Below are 24,307 nucleotides of genomic sequence, written 5' to 3' on the forward strand. Positions count from 1 at the left end.
CACTGGTTCAAGTCCAACTATTCCTCCCAATACTTCCTTCCCCTGTATTTCTCCCTCTGATGTTATAAATAAAATTCTTAAGCTTAGAAAATCAAGTATTTGTCCCTTGGACATCCCTGTTGACTTAATTAAAGCCTTTTCGGACAAAATTGCTGAGCCTTTATCAAATATTTTCAACAACATCACAAAATTTGGTAAATTCCCAAGTTGCTGGAAACAAGGTTTTATAACACCTGTCCCTAAAAAATGCACCAGTCTGACTTTTGCCAACATTCGCCCCATTACGCTCACGTCTGTTTTTTTCCGAACTTTATGGAGGTTTCCCCTGTGAGTGGCTTAAGGATAAAATTAGTCTGCACATTGACACCTGGCAGTTTGGTAACTTAAAGAAAATTTCCAACACTCTTTACCTTGTTCACTTAATTCATACCATCGTAAGTAACCTTGATAAACCAAATGTCTGGCTGAACCTTGTCTTAGTTGATTTCCAAAAAGCTTTTGACCTGGTTGACCACACCACCCTATTTCGTTCACTACTGGTTAACTTTAAACTTGATCCTCTGTTAGTAAATATTGTTATATCGTTTCTTTCAAATAGATCCCAGGTTGTTAAATACAAAAATATTTTCTCTAACCCCCTCCCTATATATTTTGGAAGTCCTCAAGGAACCTTATTGGGACCACTTTTATTTCTAGTCACGAATAATGATATTGGTAAGGACTTCCCCCAAAGGTAGAAATACGTGGATGACTTGACGATTCTCGAAGTATGTCACAGAAATATTAAAACTGACCCCCTTGAAATTCTATCCCACATTTCGGATGAAGCTAAGAACCTAAATATGAAAGTAAATTCCCCTAAATCAAATATAATTACGATAAATTTCTTGAAATCTAGTCCCACCTTTCTTGACCCTATCCCCCCAGATATTACTGTGTCTTCCTTTAAATTACTTGGGGTTAAAATTTCCTCTAATTTAAAGTGGGATATCCACGTGAAAGATATTGTCCGAAGAGCTAATGCGTCATGTCTCTCCTTAAGCCCTTGAATAAATTTAACATCCCCCCATCCCATTCTTTAAGGATTTGTACTTCCTTTGTCCGCCCGCATCTTGAATATGCTTGTCCAGTTTGGCATCCTGGCATCTCCGGTGGTGAATCAGATAAAATTGAATCTATTCAAAAAAGAGCCCTAAGAATAATTTTTAAAGAAAATTTGGTACCATATTCACTCCTTCTAAAAAAGGCCAAGCTGGAAACTCTTGAGCACAGGAGAGGAACGCTGTGCCTCCGTTTTGCATAAAATGTAATAATAAAACCTCGCACGGACAACATTTTCCCCAAAAGACACTCCCCATCCAGACACCGCCTGCCATGTACTGTTTCTGAACCTATCCCTATCTTTTCCCCCATCCGTTGTTTAACCTCCAGATATGAAAAAACCTTTGTCCCCTTCATTAATTATCAAATGAATCACTAGTTTTTTTTTTTGTTTTTTTTTTGTACGGGTGACACCCATTCTGGTGTCCGTTTGGCTCTTCGGTTCCCTCTCCTTTTTATATACTCTCTTTTAAACATTTTTAAAACTATTTTTATATCAATTTTTTTTCGGTTTTGTTTTAGTTTGTGCCTTTTTAACTTTCTTACATTTGACACTTTTTGTTTTTTAGACTAATGAATGGCTTTGCCTTTCTGATATTGTTGTTTTTGGCATTGTTTAGCCAGTTTTTTAGTTGTTGTGCTATTTCTATGTCTTTTTTTATTATATGACCCCGAAATGCGAATTCGGCCCTTCGGGGCTTCTGATAGTCATTTTTTGAAATAAATATCTTATCTTATCTCATCTTATGTAATCCTCACTTTTAAGATGATGACCAGTGACACCATCAAGATCGTTTTCGATCACAGTGAATACGCCAGAACACAAAGAAATTCCATAAAACTGCATAAAAAATTTAGCAGAAAGCATGAGAAGTTCAACTTCTTCACCTTTGCTTTGTTCCACAGTGGAATTCACTCAGCAAATCTACCATGTTGGCCAGATCAGTTGATAGCTTCAAGGTTGGTGTTGACCATGATAGGAGTGGCAAGTCATTTAAGATGCAGTGGGATGAACCAGCATCATTGAACAGGGTCTAATTAGGTGCCACCTGCCCTCCTTTAGCCCCAAAATACGCCTGACCACCAAAACATCTAGTGACACCCAACAAAGAAACCAAATTGTCCTGTATATATGAAAGTAGTGATGATCCACTTATGAACTGTGATATGAAATTGTGTTAACTGTCCTGTTTTTAACTGTCATGTATATATGTAAACAGTGACAATCTACTAACAAACTGTGACATGAAGATTGTCAAGTCAATGTTACCTGGCAACATCTACAGGTCTTCAACCTTAGTCACTAGAAGATGAGATTTAAGGTAGATGACTTTATCCCAAATAGAAATCTCAGAAGAGCCTCAAGCCCAGCTCCAATACTTCAGGATCTTTTCAATGCAATTTAAATGCAAGAATCCATTTGTTTTTTTTTCTTTATTGTTTATTTGTCATGGATCAATATTGAATAAGTGAGACAAGAATGTATCATCTTCAGAACTTTTCAACCTTAAAATGGGCTGGATTTTGAAGAAAACTATGGAAATTGGCATTGGAATTAATATCAGCTTGTATTTCAATGTCGCCAGTTTGGACTACATGGAAGTTGTCTTGCTACTAAGTAGTTCTTCCCTAAAAATGCAGGAAATGCTTGGACACTATCTGTAGCAGCTACTCCCATTGGATGTACTAATATCCATCCTATATTCAAAAAAGGAAAGCAAATAGATGACACAATTTGCAGACCCATCAGTCTGACCTCTGTCCCTTCTAAAATTAAGGAAGACCAATGATGACCAATGTCTTACTCATTTCCAATGTTGAATTACTGCCAGATTCAGCTAATTGACAAATTTAAATATCAAGGTTCAATCATAAACAATGGGGGATGCACTGATGAAATCAGTGCCAGCATATTAATAGCCTCATATGTCTGTTCACAACTGAGTGGACTGCTCAAGAAAACCAGGCTGATTAGTATTAAGACTAAAAGCAGAGTGTATGCATCCCTTTTTTTCTCTGTCTTCCTATTTGGATGCAAAACATGGCTAACAAAACAATCCAAAACTCAGGCTCTGATTTTGTTTTACCATAGGTTCATAAATAGATACATGAAAAAGTCCTGAATAAAATAATAAGACAATATTTGGAACAGAAGTTTGACCCAGAAATGATTATATGCTGCTGCTGCCTACTGGTTCAACCATGTGTTACAGGCCTGATAACTCCTAGGTAAATTGAGTACTTTGGTGCAAACCACTTCCAGGCTGGAAAAAAGACCTAGAGGCTAGTCTAAATCCTGGCAGAACACCTTCAAAGCCAACCCTGAACCAACTGGTTGGTTAATACAACATGATTGCTTATTGAACTCTGACTGGTTTGGAATTGTTGTTACTTTGACCAATGACTACACCCAAGAGCATGCAACAGTCTGCTTCCTCCTAGCCCCAGTGAAAGCAGTCAAGCTTGAAGAGAAACCCCTGCTCTGGATCCTTGATTTTCTTTATATGCAGTCTTAGTGTGTTCAGTTATTTGATGACTCAAGCAACAATTTTGGGTCCTACACTATTTAATATCTTCATCAACAATGCTCCACCAATCAGCAGTAAATCAAATCTCAATGCTCATGACCTGAAGCTTCTCTGACCAGCCTTGTCCTGTGATGATTATGTTCTTCAACAAAATAATCTTGGACTGCTTAGTCAATGGACTGAGGCTTGGCTTCTTGAATTCAATGTTGCCAAGTACCATATCATTCACTTTGGCAAAATGAATCCTTGTCACTCTTATTTTTTCTTAGGCCACCCATTCGCCTCTGTAAATAATGAGCAATCTCTTGGTGTTACTATTGACAATGAACTAAAATTCAGCACTCATGCTAAGAGGTCTGCTGCTGGTGCTAGTTCAACTATGGGACTGATTAAGTGCACTATTTGCAATTGTTCCCCTAAAGTTATCAGTCTTCTATATAAGGGACTTGTGCATCCCAAGCTTGAAATTGGAATGTCTAGTGTTTCCTTATTTTAAAAAAGACACAAAAGTTCTTGAAGATATGCAGAGACATGCCAACAAAATCATATTTGGCATACAGGAGCTTTCCTACCATGAAAGACCATCAAAGCTGAACTTCCTCACACTTGTTTACAGGAAAAATAGAGGGGATACCATTTTAACCTATAAGTTATTTAGGGCTAATGCTTTCCCAGCATTATTCCCTACTGTTGGTCCCAATTCAAGAACTAGAAATCATCACTTGAAACTTGTCAAGCAATCTACCATATCCAGCAATTTTCGCTGCATCAATTGCAAATTTATTACAAAGTCAATTTTAAATGTAGGCTATCTATTAGCCAAAACAAAAGATAATTTTTTTTTTCTTCAAAAAAAGGGTAAAATTCCAGTTTTTTTGCTACCTTGAAAAGGGGTTAGAATAGGAAATTGATATGTTTAAGTAACAAAACCACAGACAGCAACATACTCTGGGATGGTATTGCCAACCTTATGTGTTAACCCTCTTCTGATTTCTAAGGCTTAGAAATTTGCCTATTTGACAGGTCTATGCTTGTTGGAATTTTGACAAAACAAAATTTTACTGCAATTTTCAGTTTTTAATTTTCTGGTTTTAGCCTAGAAAACACAATTCTTGTTATTTTAATAGAATTTTGAGCCAAAAACCATACTTTTTCTTCTTCTAAATTTAGGAAATGTACTTGCAGATCTATGGAACGTCATATCCTGGGATTGAGCAAAGTTATGAAGCAGAAAACAGTTTTTTTGCCCTTGCTTTTGTAACCTAACACAAAGATTTTTAAATGTCATCAAGGGTCAGTGGCCTCTGGAGGGAGAACTAGTGGAGGTAGGTAATTCAAAACACCTTCCCAAAATCCACCTCTGAAAGTTTCATTTTCCTAACCTAGCCCCTTTTCAAGATTAATTAAAACAAACTTTTTCCACAAAATAAGTTTTTCAAAGAAAAGTAAAGAACTCAATTAAAAAAAAATGAGCAAAAATAAAATCAAATAATCTACCAAGCATGAAACTACCACAAAACAGCATCGATAAATAAATGAAACCTGAAACGAACAGAAATTACAATAAATAACCGAGTCAAACTCAAAACGAGCAGAAATTAACATAAGTTGGGTGCAAACCCCCTATGCCTTCCCAAGGCCAGAACAAAATTTGCACTTTACTGAAAAAAATATAAATGTTTTTGCTTTTACATCTTCACTAAATCAAATAATATTAACATTTTGATTACTAAATATCAGTATATGTATATTAAACTGACAATGCAAAGTCATTTGTATTTTTTCAGTAAAGTACAAATTTTGTTCTGGCCTTGGGAAGGAATAGGGGTTTTGCACACAACTTATGTTAATTTCTGGTTGTTTTGAGTTTGACTCGGTTATTTATTATAATTTCTGTTCGTTTCGGATTTCATTTATATATCGATGCTGATTTGTGGTAGTTTCACTCTTGGTAGATTATTTGATTTTATTTTTGCTCATTTTTTGTTTAATGGAGTTCTTTATCTTTCTTTGAAAAACTTATTTTGTGGAAAAAGTTTTTTTAATTAATTTCTGTTCGTTTTATATTGACATAGTCTTTTCAGGGAAAAAGAAAATATCACTTTAAATCTTTTCGTCTTTCAAGACTTTACAGTTTGGCCTTCTATGTGTATGCTGGAGAAAAATTTCCAGCAATTTTTAACAACCTACACCCTTTTAAAAATCTGGACACAAATAGTACTGTTTAATTTAGTTTCATACCTCCTCTAGTTGACTTGAAATTGAAAACTTGATTTCATTCTCATAAGAAATTTGTTTACTTCCTTTAATAGCATGGATACACTTAAGCTATTTTGATTTGGTTAAATTTTAAGCGCAGAAGTAGCCCCAAAAGTTTGAACATAATACCCTCAGTCGTTCTTGGGATACTGCTGAGATGCCTTATTTGGAATAAGCAATATCACAGTGCATTTTGATTTAATCTTAAGGCAACATATAGTTTTTAAACAAAATGGGAGGGTGGGCGTGGGAGGGTGGGAGTGAAAGGGGGATTAGTTGCCCTGCAATCACTTTCAACTATTAAACAGGGTATCAGCCCTTTCTATTTTCAATCGAATGAGCCCGTTTCGAAGTTCCCACGACAACTCCTTCGATAAAAAGTGCCCTGGTCTAAACAACAACAACAGCAAAAATATCACTAATCACTTTTGACTATTAAAAAGGGTACTAGCCCTTTGAATTTCAAATCGAACGAGCCCTTTTTCAAGTTTCTACGACAAAGACATCAATAAAAACCTTATATGCCCCCAGGGCATAACTTATAACCCTTGCCCGGAGGGTTGTGGGGGAATATCCTCCTCAAAAACATATTTTCTATCTGGAAATCAACTATACTGAACAAAATGTCTATCTCAAAATTGTTATTAGATGTGTTTGGGGGAATGATGGGCGTGGGGGGGGATAGTTGCCCTCCAATAAGCTTTGACTATTAAAAAGGGCACCAGCCCTTTGAATCTCCAATCGAATGAGTTTTTTTTGAAGTTTCTGCAATAACGCCTTCTAAAAAAAACCTTATATGCCTCCAGGGCATAACTTACAACCCTTGCCCTGAGGGCTGTGGGGGAGTATCCTCCTCAAAAACATATTTTCTATCTGGAAATCAACTATTCTGAACAAAATGGCTATCTCAAAATTTTGATTGGATGTGTTTGGGGGAATGCTGGGTGTGGGGGGGGGGGGGGCTAGTCGCCCTCCAATCACTTTCGACTATTAAAAAGGGCATAACTTAAAACCCTTGCCCTGAGGGTTGTGGGGAGTGTCCTCCTCAAAATATATCCTCTATCTGGAAATCAACTACGCTTAACAAAATGGCTCTCAAAATTTTGATTGGATGTGTTTGGGGGAATGATGGGCGTGGGGGGGGGGCTAGTTCCCCTCCAATCACTTTCGACTATTAAAAGAGGCACTAGCCCTTTGAATTTCCAATTCAATGAGCCTGTTTTAAAGTTTCTATGAAAACGCCTTCTATAAAAACCTTATGTGCCCCCAGGGCATAATTTAAAACCCTTGCCCTGGGAGTTGTGGGGGAGTGTCCTCCTCAAAAGCATATTTTCTATCTGTAAATCAACTAGCCTACGCTGAACAAAGTGGCTATCTCAAAGTTTTGATTGGATGTGTTTGTGGGAATGATGGGCGTGGGGGGGCTAGTTGCCCTCCAATCACTTTCGACTATTAAAAAGGGCAGTAGCCATTGGAATTTCCAATCTAATGAGCCTATTTTGAAGTTTCTACAACAACTTCTCTAAAAACCTTATATGCCCCCAGGGCATAACTTAAAACCCCTTCCCTGAGGGTTGTGAGGGAATTTCCTCCTCAAAAACGTATTTCTATCTGGAAATCAACTATACTGAACAAAATGGCAATCTCAAAATTTTTATTGGATGTGTTTGGGGGAATGATGGGTGTGTGGGGGGGGGTGGCTAGTTGCCCTCCAATCACTTTTGACTATTAATAAGAGCACTAGCCCTTTGAATTTCCAATCGAATGAGTTTTTTTTTACTTTTTTACGACAAAACCTTCTTTAAAAATCATATATGCCCCCAGGGCATAACTTAAAACCATTGTCCCGAGGGTTGTGGAGGTATATCCGCCTCAAAAAGATATTTTCTATCTGGAAATCAACTATGCTGAACAAAATGGCTATCTCAAAATTTTGATTGGATGTATTAAGGGGACAGATGGGCGTGGGGGGGGGGGGGGCCCTAGTTGGCCTCCGATCAATTTCGACTATTAAAAATAGCACTAGACCTTTGAATTTCCAATTGAATGATCCTGTTTTGAAGTTTCTATGACAATGCATTCTATTAAAAACTTAATATACCCCTAGGGCATACCTTAAAACCCTAACTTTGTGGTCTGTGGGGGAGTGTCTTCCCCAAAAATATATTTTCTATCTGGAAATCAACTACGTTGAACAAAATGGCTATCTCAAAATTTTGATTGGATGTGTTTGGGGGAATGCTGGGTGTGGGGGGGGGGGCTAGTCGCCCTCCAATCACTTTTGACTATTAAAAAGGGCATAACTTAAAACCCTTGCCCTGAGGGTTGTGGGGAGTGTCCTCCTCAAAATATATCCTCTATCTGGAAATCAACTACGCTTAACAAAATGGCTCTCAAAATTTTGATTGGATGTGTTTGGGGGAATGATGGGCGTGGGGGGGGGCTAGTTCCCCTCCAAATCACTTTCGACTATTAAAAGAGGCACTAGCCCTTTGAATTTCCAATTCAATGAGCCTGTTTTAAAGTTTCTATGAAAACGCCTTCTATAAAAACCTTATGTGCCCCCAGGGCATAATTTAAAACCCTTGCCCTGGGAGTTGTGGGGGAGTGTCCTCCTCAAAAGCATATTTTCTATCTGTAAATCAACTAGCCTACGCTGAACAAAGTGGCTATCTCAAAGTTTTGATTGGATGTGTTTGTGGGAATGATGGGCGTGGGGGGGGCTAGTTGCCCTCCAATCACTTTCGACTATTAAAAAGGGCAGTAGCCATTGGAATTTCCAATCTAATGAGCCTATTTTGAAGTTTCTACAACAACTTCTCTAAAAACCTTATATGCCCCCAGGGCATAACTTAAAACCCCTTCCCTGAGGGTTGTGAGGGAATTTCCTCCTCAAAAACGTATTTCTATCTGGAAATCAACTATGCTGAACAAAATGGCTATCTCAAAATTTTGATTGGATGTGTTGAAGTTTATAGAACAACGCCTTCTATAAAAACCTTATATACCCCCAGGGCATAACTTAAAACCCTTGCCCTGAGGGCTGTGAGGGACTGTCCTCCTCATAAACATATTTTCTATCTGGAAATCAACTACGCTTAACAAAATGGCTCTCAAAATTTTGATTGGATGTGTTTGGGGGAATGATGGGCGGGGGGGGGGGGCTAGTTGCCTTCGAATCACTTTCGACTATTAAACAGGGCACTGGCCCTTTAATCCAATGAGCCTGTTTTGAAGTTTCTATGAAAACGCCTTCTATAAAAACCCTATATGCCCCCAGGGTATAACTTAAAACCCTTGCCCTGACAGTTGTGGGGGAGCGTCCTCCTCAAAAACATTTTTTTATCTGGAAATCAACTAGCCTATGCTGAACAAAATGGCTATCTCAAAATCTAGATTGGATGTGTTTAGGGGAATGATGGGCGTGGGGGGAGCTAGGTGCCCTCCAATCACTTTTGACTATTAAAAAGGGCACTAAACCTTTGAATTTCCAATTGAATAAGCCTGTTTTGAAGTTTCTACAACAGCGCCTTCTATAAAAACCTTATATGCCCCCAGGGCATAACTTACATCCCTTGCCCTGAGGGCTGTGGGGGGAGGGGTTGTCATCCTTAGAGACCTAATTTCCAAAACTTTCAACTACGTTGAATAAAATGGCTATCTAAAATTTTTTATTGGACGTGTTTGGGGAAAAGGTGGGCATGAGAGTGGGGTTAGTTGTCCCCAAATCACTTTCGACTATTAAAAAGGGTACTAGCCCTCTGAATTTTAAATTGAATGAGCCCTTTTTCAAGTTTCTACAACAAAGATTTCAATAAAAACCTTATATGCCCGCAGGGCATAACTTATAATCCTTGCCCTGAGGGTTGTGGGGGAGTTGCCTCCTCAAAAATATATTTTCCATCTGGAAATCAACTACACTGAACAAAATGGCAATCTCAAAATTTTTATTGGATGTGTTTGGGGGAATGATGGGTGTGGGGGGGGGGGGTGGCTAGTTGCCGTCCAATAGCTTTTTACTATTAATAAGGGCACTGGCACAATGGATATACAATTGAACGAGTCTATTCTTATTTTTCTACGACAACACCTTCTTTAAAAACCTTATATGCCCCCAGGGCATAACTTCAAACCCTTGCCCTGAGGGGTGTGGGGGGTGTCCACCTCAAAAAACATATTTTCTATCTGGAAATCAACTATGCTGAACAACATGGTTATCTCAAAATTTTGATTGGATGTGTTTGGGGGAAGGATTGGCGTGGGTGGGGGGGGGCCCTAGGTGCCCTCCAATCACTTTCGACTATTAAAAAGGGCACTAGCCCCTTGAATTTCCAATCGAATGAGTCTGTTTTGAATTTTCTATGACAACGCCTTCTATAAAAACCTTATATGCCCCCAGGGCATAATTTAAAACCATTGCCCTGAGGATTGTGGGGGAGTGTGCTCCTCAAAAATATTTTCTATCTGGAAATCAACTACGATGAACAAAATGACTACCTCAAAATTTGGATTGGTGGTGTTGGAGGGAATGATAGGCGTGGGGGGGGGGCTAGTTGCCCTCCAATCCCTTTCGACTATTAAAAAGGGCACTAGCCACTCCAATTTCCAATCAAATGAACCCTTTTCGAAGTTTCTACAACTCCTTCAAAGTTTCTACAAGTGCCTGGGTATGGAAAAAAAAAAACACATTGTGCCCACATTGTTCTTTACTTAGACAGTGCTAACGCGCTGCTTATGATAGCAAAAGTAGCTGAACTTGATTTTTACCTCAAAACCTAAAGCTAATAAAAATGAAATTGAAAACTAGAAATTATTGCATATGTTAATATGCTTTGTCAGAATCCAGATAGGTAGACTATAGACATGTCATGTAGGCAACATAATCTTATAAGTGGCTAGAAATCAGAAAAAGATAGCCTTGATGTATCACAACGCATTCCTGAAATCTTTATTTATGCTACGTGATCTAACTACTTTTCAAGATAGAAAGAAACCCCTAAACCATAATTTTATCCCACAGCTATTTGGAAACACTAGTGGATCCAGGGGGGACCCTGGGCCCCATCTAAAGATTTTTCTGGTGCCCTGATTCTATGTTTTCCACTCTATTTTTTAAATAAACTTGTCAATTTGGTCAATTATTGACACCCTTGTCACATTGCCCCCCACCCCAAGATTTTTCTTTAGATCCACCTGTTTGGAAAAAGCATAAAAAGCTGTACAAAGTAAGAGTAGCCTAGTGTGTTTATCTTCTAGGCTACCAGACAAACTAACTGAAAAACTAGAAATTTACCTAAAACTTTGCTGTTTTGAAAATAAGCTATAAGAAAGGTTGGTAAAATTTTAGTTTAGCTAGCTCCTACTTTTTGCTATCTTGGAAAGGGGTTAGGTTAGAAACACAAAACTTTCAGTAATGAAACCAGGGCAAAAAAGATATACTGAAAAGGTAGGCAATTGCCAAGCTTCCATGTTAACCCTCTTTTGATTTCCAAGTCTTATAAATTTGCCTAGGCTACTTGACAGGTCTAGGTTATACCTGTTAGAATGTCAGTGAAACAACATATTACCTTAATTTTCAGTTATCAGTTTCTATTTCTGTGGTTTTAGTTCTAAAATGCAAGTCCAGAAGGAAAATTAAAATAGGCTACCAGCCTCTACTCCTTCTCCCTCTAGAGGGTCCTGACCTTAAAAAAACTGTGCTATAAAAGTGAAACCTTGCAAAATAAATCTTATGCTTAAATTAAGTACAACAAAATTGTTTTCAGCTTCAAAACTGCTTAATCCCAATTTATAAGGTTTTAAAGATATGCAAATACATTTCCTAAATTTTGAAAAAAAACAAAAAAACATTGATATGGCTTAAAATTCTACTCAAATAACAGGAATTACATTTTCAGAACTAAAATCAGGGAAAAAGAAACTGGTAAATGAAAATTAAGGTTACATGTTGTTTTGTCAAAATTTCAATAGATATAGACCTGTCATCAGTGTTGCCAGAAGGTGCACCAAAAAATATGCCAGACTCACTGAAAAACATGACAAAAATACACCAGAACCTTTGTAAACCATGACTGCCAACACAGTCAGTTCCTAAAGTGCTAAAATAGCTGAAACTTGAGTGTTTCACAACAGTTTTCAGCACTACAGTCTAAATTTTTTTTGCATGTGTTGCAGCTTGTGCTGCAACATGTGCATGACACAATGGCTGTAGTTGGGTTAGTTTTAGGTCAATTTTTTACTTTATTTTTTTCTACTTCTGATTCTAGTCTGCTTATAAAGAAGCTCAATTCTAAACCTTTACACCATGTGTGGAAGAAAAGTCTATGGCGTGGCAGAACTTTGCAGCACATATGACTCTCTGAGGATGAACACTAGGATTCATTAAATGGGCAACCCCTTGAACTACCTTAGTTTAAATTTAGAGTTATTTATTTCTGGTCAAAAGCTTGTTCATGGTACCAAATAACAAGTCTAGTGCTATATCTTGGAATTAGGGGGGGGTATACTGGATGCATCTCTGAACTCCCAACAATTAGAAACTTTCTATGAAGTAAGTTTTTTTTTATTATTGTGTTCAGTTCAGATAAGAAATCTTCCATTAAATTGCCAAATTTAGCAATACCAACCACTGGTAAAAATAAAAGAGCATAATGGTCACAATAGCCTATACACAAAAAATCAAACTTTGGCTCTATTTTATACAAAAAAACATAATAGGGTGGCCTATATAGACCCAAAGGAAAGAAACTAGAGTGCTTTTGTCTTACAGCCACACACACTCAAGATCTTGTATTGTGAACATGAGACAATAACCAGTTTTCTTGGTCTTTATCATAGGCAGCACAATTGTGCTGCCTATGTAAAGAAAGATGTTGCTACAATGTATTATTTTTTTTTTTTTTCCATACAAGGGCACTTCATATCAAAGGAGTTGTCATAGAAACTTCAAAAAAGGCTCATTTGATTAAAAATTGGAGTGGCTTGTGCCCTTTTAAATAGTCAAAATTGACTGGAAGGCACCATTTTCCAAAATACATCCAATCCAAATTTTGAGATAGCCATTTTGTTCAACATAGTTGATTTCCAGATAGAAATTATGTTTTTGAGGAGGAAAATCCCCCACAGCCCTCAGGGCAAGGGTTGTAAGTAATGCCCTGGGGGCATATAAAGTTTATATGAAACTAGGTCACTTTAAAGTGACATAATGTATTTAGTGGTATGTATTTGTATTAGACCCTGGCACCACGCCGGTGCATCAACTGAACACTGCCAATAAAAGGCCTGGTTGACTGCCGCCAAAGTGTCACAATGCTGCCGGCACAGGAAAAAAATTTGGTTCCCCAAATTCCCAAAAATCAATCAGGCATGGTGCCACCACCAAAGTGTTGCAACACTGCCAGCATGCCACATGCAGCATGTGTGGCACTATGAGCATCCAGCTTCAAACAGTTTGTGGTAGCAAACTGTAAGTAAGGAACAACCTGGCTCAATAGTAATCAACACTCTAAAAAACTGAAATTTGATACCAATGGAACATCAACAGAATTGGATTTTTATCCGAGTGACCTAGTTTCATAACTTAACCTAGTTTTTGGTGAAGCTGTACAAAATAGGTCTTCCCTTTTTGGTTTGTTCTTGTTTCAGAACTAAGAAACAGTGTAGAGTTTTGGCTTTGGTTATATTTAGGCTAAAAGCTAGAAAAAAAAATTCAAACTACTCAGATAAAAAAAATATCATTTTCAACTGTTCTGAGTTGTATATTGCCAGTTATTAGAAAATGTATGTGTGCAAGTTATGTGAAATATCATACTATACTGCAATAAACAGATTTATAAATAATGATAAAGCAAGCAACAACTTTTTCAGGACTCATGGTGAAAAGGACCAAAAAGAGAAGATTTTGCAGCTATCCAATAGAAAAGGGAGTTTCTTGCATCAGGCCAGGATTAAGCCTCATCAAATCCTGATATTTATAAATCACTTTCTGTCAGATCATTGGGACCATCAAATGGTTTTTGAGGAACTCCAGATAAGTAAAAAACAAGCATTGACTGTTTTTACCTACTAGCCTACTGTATATTAGACTAGGTATGCTTCTTTTGAAACAAAAAAAAAGTCCAAAAAAAGTAAAGAACTTCTATTCACATCAAAATAAAGTTCTAGTTCATACTCAAGAAAAAATCATTTGAATTTTTTCAACTAAATAGTGTGCTTGCAGGACTCCTGGTGTCTTACCATCACTAGTAATGTGCCAAAGCTGCAATACACCATGCAACTATTATGCATATGAAAATATGTGGAAATGCAGCAAGAGCTATGTCATCCCAAAGACCAAAAAGAGAAGATTTTGAAGCTATTCAGTATCCAAAAGCAAAAAGAGTTTCTTGCATCAGGCCAGGATTAAGCCTCATCAAATCCTGATATTTATAAATCACTTTCTGTTGGATCATTGGGACCATCAAATGGTTTTTGAGGAACTCTAAGCATTGACTGGAGGTCTTTTTGCTCAGAAGTTCTGATGGCTTGGAAAGGAAACCAAGAACCTATAGGAGGACAGGGTGTTGAAGTTGAAATCAATGAAACTTTAATGGCAAGAAGAAAGTACAACAGGGGGAGGATTTACCGGCAAGTTTGGGTTTTTGGTGGAATAGAGAGAGAGAGAGCAAAAGAAAAATTATTGTAGCCCTGACTGATGGCCAAGAAGGCCTCCAAGGAAACAAGAAAACTTTAAATCCTGTTATAAAAAAATATATTAAGCCTGGAAGCATTATTTACAGTGATAAATGGGGAGCTTATAGTACATTGTCCAGCCATAGATATACTCATTACCAAATAAATCATTCAGCTGATTTTGTTGATCCACAGGACTGTTCCATTCATACTCAAAATATAGAAAGTCTGTGGGGATGCTTCAAAAGGTGCTCTAAAAGACCAGGGATACAAACAGCATACATGGAGCAGTATGTGTCATGCTTCTTATTTCTGCAAAATTTTGAGCAAAAAGACCTAATTCATAATTTTTTGATTGAAGATGCAAAGCTCTATCCCCCTGTAATTGATAGGGTCCCTAGAGCACCAGACACTGACACCCCTAGTGCATTAGAAAGTGATGATGAAGAGTTAGATATGAATGATTAGTTTGTTTACATCAAGTGTTATTTATCTGATATTTATAAAACTGTATATGTAGCTTCCATAAAGTGTTTGTTTGGATGGAAGAAGTTTTGCTGTTTTTAAAGAAGCTTAGAAGCAATTTTAAAAATAATTTGCAATGGAAATGAATGTCATATTTGGATTCAGGATGAAATTCTGAAGTTAGTGGTAAGTTCCCCCCCCAAAAAAAATGAATAATTCGAACTGTTTAGTATTTCTCAAATCAAATCACTGCTCAGCTAGATTTAGTAGGCTATTTTTCATATCAAATCACTTCTCAACAAGATTTAGTATATTTCAGTTCAAATTGCAGCTTTCAGCAAAATTTTGTATTTTTCAATTTGAATCAACACCATGACATATCTGTGAAAAAACAGGAAAATTGAAGAAACTTAGAAATAATTTTAAAAATAATTTGCAACAGAAATGAGTGTTATATTTGGACTCAGGATGAAATTTTGATGCTAGTGGTATGTTTTTTTTTTATCTAGCTGATAAGTCTGTTAATGTAAACCTTACCTGGAAATACTTTAATCAGGGAGAGCCATTCATCTGCACCTTTACCCTTTATATATCAAAGCCCCAAATCTCCAGCAAAGGAGCTTATTTATATAGTTGCCATTAAGGATTTTATAGGTCTTATCATCTTTCAAAGCAAAGTAGGGATATCCTCACCCCCATAATAAAATCCAAACTAGCCTACTGTATATTAGGCTAGGTATGCTTATTTTTAAAAAAAAAAACAAAAAAAAAAAATTATATTCACAACAAAATAAAGTTCTAGTTCATACTCAAGAAGAAACCATTTAAATTTTTTCAACTAAATAGTGTGCTTGCAGTGTCTGAATGACAAACAATGATTAATAACATTGTGTTAACTAGACTCAATAGGCTACAAGTTTGTTAAAAATCAAGAAATGATAGGCTACTCTTATAGTCATACAGGGGGAAACTGATATTGATAGGGTTACCTACATATGGCAATACAGAATAAATTTTCTTTATATCTGAGCAATAGAAAATTGTCATTTACTCTTATATAGAATGCAGTATAAAGTCAAACAGAAGACAATATCTTGCTTTCTCCTATTATGTAGAATGATAAAAAGTCATACAGATGACTTGATGCCTCATTCTTTTATAGAGCAAACATGAATAAAGTCATAAAAATGACTTTTTTTTAGCTCATGCTATTATAGAGCCAGCAAGAATAAAGCCATACAGATGACTTTTTATATCTCTCACTATTATAGAGCAAATATGAATTAAGCACTGCAGATGACATTTTATATCTTACACTATTATAGAGCAAACATGAATAAAGTAATGCAGATGACATTTTATACCTTGTACTATTATATACCAAACATGAACAAGTCCTACAGATAACTTGGTATTTTTATGTTAAATGCACTCTTTTATATATGTCAAATTGGAGATACAACAGAAAACCCGTTTTGTATGGGTTAATTCAAGACACTGGTATGCAGTAATTAATGCTTAGCGTGGTTTCAAATGTGTTGACAATATTTAAACTGTTGTTTTTGGGGGTTTAGGGGGAGAAAAAGGTACCTAGGTTAGGTTACATATTTAATATATGCTATGCTTTACAAATGACTTTTTATACCTTGTGTGTTTGTAATTATACATTTCTATTTATTGAAAAATGATGGAGAATGATATAAAGTCTTCTGTATGACTCTCTAAACATCAAATTATTGTTAAGAAATACAAATAATGTTATACAAAAGACAATTAGTTTTTCTTATTTAATATATGATCCACTAAAATGTCATACAGAACAAATTATATTACCCACTGATACATAGAGAAAACAGCAAAAAGTCATTTGTAAGAATTTATTCATGTTTGCTCTATACTAATATGAGGTATAAAAAGTCATCTGTAAGACTTTATTTATGTTTGCTCTATAATAGTATGAGGTATAAAAAGTCATCTGTATGACTTTATTCATTATGCTTTATAGTAGAATGATATATTAAAAAGTCATCTGTATGACTTTATTTAGGCTGCTCTATAGAAGAAATCATGTAGGCCTAGGATGTAAAAAGCCATCTGTATGACTTTTTGTTGTTTTCTCTATGCATCAGTAGGGGTATGCTGATATAATTTTTCCTCTATGACATTTTAGTGGATCATATGTTCAACCAGAAAACCAGAAAGTTTCCTGTATAACTCTATTCATGCTTCTCTATAATAATTTGATGTTTAAAAATTCATACAGAAGACTTTATATCATTCTCCATGTTTAAAGGAAACACAAAATTGTCTTGGTCAATATATACCAAATCATATTATTGAGCTAGGACTAAAGTGAATACACCATTCGATGCCTTTTTTTATGCTGATTACAAATATAATAAGCATTTTTATCACAAATGAATTTCAGCCCCCCCCCCTATATATGCCAATTCAGGGGTTGGTGTATTTGGGGGGGGGGGGGGTGGGCTGAAATTCATTCCTGGTAGAAATGCTTATTATATTCGTAATCAGCATAAAAAAAGGCATTGAATGGTGTATTCACTTTATTCCTAACTCAATAATATGAACTGGTAGATAGGCCTATTTACCATCTTTTGTTTAACTTTATAGTACTTTCTATATAAAGGTAAATGACAATATTTGTTGCTTAGAGTATGAAGGAACAATGACCTTAATAGTCATCTGTATGTAATCTGTCAAATTTTCTTAGTTTGGTTTTCAAAGCTTCAGTAGCCTAGGCTACATGACAAGAAGTAATTGGATTCAAATAAGGAAAATAATTTCTTTCAGATGAAGTGTTTCACACCAAAAATATGCCAAGATTTACACCTGGCAGAATGACTCAAAATTTTCCTGCCAGTCACTAGGCCTATTAAAATATGCCACTTTAGTGTGAAATATGCCAATATGGCAACAGTGCATGTCATGTAGGCAAATTTTGGGACCCTCTGGAGGAAGGAGTGGAGGTAGGTACTTTAAAATACCTTCCTGGGACATACTTTAGCCTGTAGCCTAGACCCATCCCTGAAAGTTTCATTTTCTTTAGCTAACCTCTTTCCAAGATAGACAAAAGAAAGTAGCTTCAGTAGAATTTTACCAAAAGGTTATCATAATAGCCTCAAAAGTACCTTTTCAGATGAGGAACCAGTGACCTCTTCAACAACAGCATCTTCAGCATTGACCCAACAGACAAAAAGAATACAACTCAGCATCAACAGCATCTTCATTTTTGAAGTCCTCATTTGCTGTAGTCAATAAATGTATGTAACCACTAACTTAACTCCTAAATTTTAGCAACTTTACACTATTCCTCTGCTACTTAATACATGCTGGAAAATGTATGACTAGCTAGAATGTTCGGATATAATTCTTTCTTCTTACACGTCATATAATTAAACTATTTGCAGTTAATAGAGAGTGCTAGTGTAAGCTAGCGGCCACAGAAAAGCTTATAAACAGGTAACGGCCTGCTGACAAGGAGAGAGAAATATTAAGGAATTGCTGCGAGAAGTCATTTAAGATGTTCAAAATGCGTGCTGTTCTGGGTCATCACACCTCACCACCTTGGGCTAGAAGATTAAAGTGGCGTTCACATGTGTGTCTAGCTAGAATCCCATGTCTAGACACCTGTCTAGCCAGACTTCAATGTCTAGGCAACGACCGTACACAAGTAAAATTCGGTGCTTCGCTAAAACTACAAATTGGGGCTTATTTGGGCAAAAGTTTCAATATTGTAATCCCTATTTTTTACTGTCACTAGATAATGGATGAGATAAGCCAAACAATTGCCTTTGTGTGCTTCACTATTATGTCTGGTGTTGTATATTTGCCTAAAATGAAAAAAAACAATTAATGAGAAAAAAAAAATTAAATTCCTGTTTAAAAATGTATACATAGATGTTGAAAATAATGGAACTTGACACATTCTGATTGGCTGTAATCTAAAATCCTAGACATTAAGTTCTAGAGTCTAGAACTCAAGGTGTAGCCAAGCGCCTTGTCTAGCGTGTCCAGCTAAGCACTGAATTTTACTTGTGAACGGTCGTTGCCTAGACGTTGAAGTCTGGCTAGACACGTATCTAGACATGAGATTTTAGCTTGGCACGCATGTGAACCCCGCTTAAGCACAAGCATATAAGATAAATTCATACAGACTACTGGTTTGGCCCACTCCCTGAGCCTTTTTTCACCCATTATATTGTATATTGTTTATTTTAGACTTTTGTTTTATTTACTTGTATTTTATTCTCTCCCTATATATATTTTTTTAGAATGATTTTTTTTTTTTTTTATCTCTTTATATTTTTATATCTGGAATAACGTGACAGGTTATACAGAACATATGTATTATTTATAAATAAGTGTGCTATGTATGTATTATAATTATTTTGATTCTTGTTTTCTGATTTAAGAAATAAACATCGCGATCGCAAATTCTATAAGTTCAATGATGATTCGTCTTTGCAATAATAAAGTAATTGTTGGAGACTTCAACCTGCCTCAAATTCAATGGGTTGGGGGTTATGCTGCTATAGGAGATAACGATGACCAGATTGGCCCGCTCCTTGAGTGCCTACAAGAACATTCATTATATCAGACAATAGATTTCCCGACTTCAACATGCCTCAAATTCAATGGGTTGGTGGTTATGCTGCTATAGGAGATAACGATGACCAGATTGGCCCGCTCCTTGAATGCCTACAAGAACATTCATTATATCAGACAATCGATTTCCCGACTAGGTACAGAGAGGGCCAGGACCCATCTCTCCTGGATCTCCTATTTGTCAAAGATGAGGAGGCAATCCAAAGTACAGACCCAGAGCCACCTTTTGGCGCAAGCAACCATATAGCCATAACTTGTCGACTAAAGTTGTACCCGCAGACAAACAATTTTAGAAAGCATGTGTATACAAATTACAACAAGATCAGGCAAGATTCAGCGAAAGAAGTTCTGGAGAAGGTACAAGGACGTCTTAACGCAGGCAAATCATGACAAATTCAAACAAAGTTCGTTACCTTACAAGAGAAGTTACTAGCAAGTATGAGGAGTCTTTACCTTCAGCGTCAAAAACAAATCCGAAGAAATTTTGGAAATATGCCTCCACTCAAAAGCCCAGAAGACATTCAGTAACCGAACTCTCAGTTCATGGGAATACCATAAGCGACCCTGGAGGTATAGCTGAAGCTGTGAACCAACAGTTTATGTCAGTTTTTACACCTCCAGAAGACGCCCCCTTGCCACAGATGCCGCAATATGATATTCAGAAACCGATACAAATTATTACTGTTGGCACTTTGGATGTGAGATGACGGCTCAAAAGATTGAACCTAAATAAGTCAGTTGATCCTGATGGGTTTCCCCCTCGGACTTTGAAAGAGGCTCATTCGTTGCCCATCAAAGGTTACGGGCCTTAAAAAATTTTCCTGATTTTTGAAAAAAGGGGAAACTACCCCTAAGAGTCAAGTGATCTTAATGAAAATCACAGCATTGGATTTAGCGTATCAGAGAACCCTACTGTATCACCCTACAAGTTTCAAGCTCCTATCTGCAAAAAACAGGTATTTTGTATTTTTTGCCAGAAGAAAGATCACGGATGCATGTTTATTTGTTTTTTTCCCCAGGGGTGATCGTATCGACCCAGAGGTCCTAGAATATCGGGAGAGGGCTTATTCAAACGGAAATTAAAAGTTCGAGTTCGCTTTTTAAGGGAACAAAAAATTGGAGGGCAACTAGGCCCCCTCCCCCACCCCTTTTTTCCCAAAATCGTCTGATCAAAATTTTGAGATAGCCATTTTGTTCATCATAGTCGAAAGGCCCAATAACTATACCTTTGGGCATAACATGACCCCCCCCCCACAGCCCCAGGGAAATATCTTTAAGTTAAAAATTTGCCCATGGTTTACGCATAGTAATTGTTATTAGGATGTATATATACATTTTCGGGTGGGAGGTTGATTTTCTGCTGTTTTTTTTTATGGGGGAATTTTCCATGGGGAGGGAAGTTTCTAAGGAGTGAACTCGTCAGGAGAAATTATACACTGGGGGAAGTTGCCAGAATTCGTATACAAAATTCTTTTTATGTCTTGCTTTCTCTCTTCTGTCTCAATTTAATGCGCGGAGTGGTTAAGACTAACTGTCTAGGGTGAATTTTCACCGGTATTGAATTGTTTAGAGGATATTTTTGTGGGAAGGGGTTTCTCCGTGGAGGTGGGGCCAGATTTCCAGGCATTATTTAAAAAAACGATCAGAAATTAAATGAAAAAAAAAAGTTTTTCTCAACTGAAAATAAAGAGCAAAATTAAAACTTAAAGCGAACAATTATTACGTATATAAAGGGGGCGGCCCCCTCCTCAACACCTCGCTCTTTACACTTAAGTTTGAATTTTGTCCCAATTTTTTAACAATGACTCCTGAAACACAAGGGTCGGTTAATTAGAACAATAAGACGCTTTTTAAAAGAGCTAAAACACTTTAGCGTAAAGAGCGAGGTGTTGAGGAGGGGGCAACCCCCTTTATATGCGTAGTAATTTCTGTTCGTTTTAAGTTTTAATGTTGCTCCTTCTTTCAGTTGAAAAAACTTGTTTTTTTTATATTTAATCTTTTTCAAGGCAGGTATTGACTGAGTTACCTTTGCTTTGGCATACTCAGCAACTTCTTATTGCTTGAACCAATTCATGGAGAATTAACAAGTCAAAACCTGCCAATGGTGGGACAGTCTCCTATCTATAGGTCAGACCAAAAATCAATATTGAATATCGATATCAGAAATTAAATTTGGAAAATTCTGTTTATTTCCAGATGTTTCAGCCATCTACCAGTGAACATACAACAGGAAAATTCTAACACGAAAATTTCTCGTCAATATCTAGTGTAAATTTGAAGTTCTATGAGGGGTGAGGGCAGCTGTGAGAACGATACGTACATAAAAAACGGTTATCACCGCAAAAACTAAAAATACTCTAACAATGGCTCACAAACCTAACAGAAAATCTACAAATTATTCAGATCGCTATCTGAATCTACCTACTAATACATCCATCTTATTGAACATCTTATCAAACTCCATAGCGTCAGGAGATATAACTGATACGAGACCAGACAGGAACACGGAGAAAATGCCCAAAAAAATTTGAAAAAAAACCACATAAAATTTGTTGACGTTCCGACGCTTTAAAAAACTTCCATAGTGCCACTAGAAAAAAATGGGGGCAAAACGAGTTATAAAGCTGACAGAAGGTTTTCTTATAAAATTGATCTTTAACTCTAAAGATAATTCCATGTGACTTTGAGCCAAATGATAATATGACACAGCCTTTAATAAAGGGTAATAAAAACATATCAAAATAGAAAAAAATCAAAATAATTATGTCTCGGACACTGAAAATAAAATTGAAAAGTTCAGTGTGGCTTTGGTACATAATTGTTTTGCCCTATATCTCCCCCCCCCCATCCCAAGAAAAAATTATATTTTTCAAATTATCCTTAGATTTTGGTATTCCTAGACTACAGGATGTATCGTATTAAAACCTCATCCAAACCAGAGAAGAAAAAAAATCTTCTTTAGAGAGGCCATCAGAAATATAGTTTCAAAGTCTCTTTAAGTGTTATTATTGGAACGTAAGATTGCATTGACTCTTATATACGAACGTTGAATGACAAATCGACAGGTAAAGTGTTATTAATAAAGTCCCTTTAAGTGTTATTATTGGAACGTCAGATTGCATTGACTCTTACATACGAACGTTGAATGACAAATCGACTCGTATAATTTTCCATGGGTGGATCTTCTTTAGAGAGGCCATCAGAAATATAGTTTCAAAGTCCCTTTAAGTATTATTATTGGAACGAAAGATTGCATTGACTCTTACATACGAACGTTGAATGACAAATCGACTGGTATATTTTTCCATAGGTGGATCTTTTTTAGAGAGGCCATCAGAAATATAGTTTTAAAAGCTCCTTTATGTGTTATTATTGGAACGTAAGATTGCATTGACTCTTACATACGAACGTTGAATGACGAATCGACTGGTAGGTTTTTCCATAGGTGGGCCCCTATATTTTTCCGGAGGTGGATCTTTTTTAGAGACGCCATCAGAAATATAGTTTCAAAGTTCCTTTAAGTGTTATTATTGGAACGTAAGGTTGCATTGACTCTTACATACGAAGGTTGAATGGCAAATTTACTTGTATGTTTTTCCATAGGTGGACCTCTATAGTTTTCCGTAGGTGGATCTTCTTTAGAGAGGCCATCAGAAATATAGTTTCAAGTCCCTTTAAGTGTTATTACTGGAACGTAAGATTGCATTGACTCTTACATACGAACGTTGAATGACAAATCGACTGATATATTTTTCCATAGGTGGATCTTTTTTAGAGAGGCCATCAGAAATATAGTTTCAAAGTTCCTTTAAGTGTTATTATTGGAACGTAAGATTGCATTGACTCTTACATACGAACGTTGAATGACAAATCGACTGGTATATTTTTTCATAGGTGGACCTCTATATTTTTCCATAGGTGAATCTTAGAGAGGCCATCAGAAAAATAGTATCAAAGTCTCTTTAAGTGCTATTATTGGAACGTAAGATTGCAGTGACTCTTACATATGAACGTTGAATGACAATTCGACTGGTATATTTTTCCATAGGTGGACCTCTATATTTTTCCATAGGTGGATCTTTTTTAGAGAGGCCATCAGAAATATAGTTTCAAAGTTACTTTAAGTGTTATTATTGGAACGTAAGATTGCATTGACTCTTACATGCGAACGTTGAATGACAAATCGACTGGTATTTTTTTCCATAGGTGGACCTCTGTATTTTTCCATAGGTGGATCTTTTTTAGAGAGGCCATCAGAAATATAGTTTCAAAGTTCTTTTAAGTGTTATCATTGGAACGTAAGATTGCATTGACTCTTGGACGTTGAATGGCAAATCAACTGGTATATTCTTCCATAGGTGGACCTCCAAAACTTTGGAAGAAAAAGAAGGGAAGTGGTGGTATGGAGAGCAGAAATAGCCAAATGTTTGCCATTTCAAAACGATTAAGGTATAGTCTTTGAACAATGAAAAAATTACCTTTTTCCTTTGGAATACCCCTATCGATTAATTAAACGCATCCCTCATGCAGTTTCAGAGTCAAACAAAGAAACTTTCTACTGTAAAGGCTCCATTTAAAAGGAGATATATACTAGAAATAGCAATTTATTTTAAAAATGCACAAAAATACTTTTGCCATTATGAACAAAAAGATTATAT

General features: G+C 36.4%; 1 protein-coding gene across 1 annotated transcript in view; it reads right to left on the reverse strand.

Annotated features, from left to right (window-relative positions):
• The window catches only part of LOC148945148 (calnexin-like), a 57,168-nt gene extending 38,766 nt beyond the window's left edge, over positions 1 to 18,402 (reverse strand). Inside the window, exon 1 of the mRNA XM_089099479.1 lies at positions 18,173 to 18,402. Coding sequence (XP_088955605.1) covers positions 18,173 to 18,286 — 114 coding nt within the window. The 5' untranslated portion in view covers positions 18,287 to 18,402. The remainder of the gene's footprint in view (positions 1 to 18,172) is intronic.
• Positions 18,403 to 24,307: the final 5,905 nt, after the last annotated feature.

Source organism: Artemia sp. Qi Xiang Cuo, chromosome 13 (assembly GCF_049724085.1).
Source record: "Artemia sp. Qi Xiang Cuo chromosome 13, ASM4972408v1, whole genome shotgun sequence".
NCBI lineage: Eukaryota > Metazoa > Arthropoda > Branchiopoda > Anostraca > Artemiidae > Artemia > Artemia sp. Qi Xiang Cuo.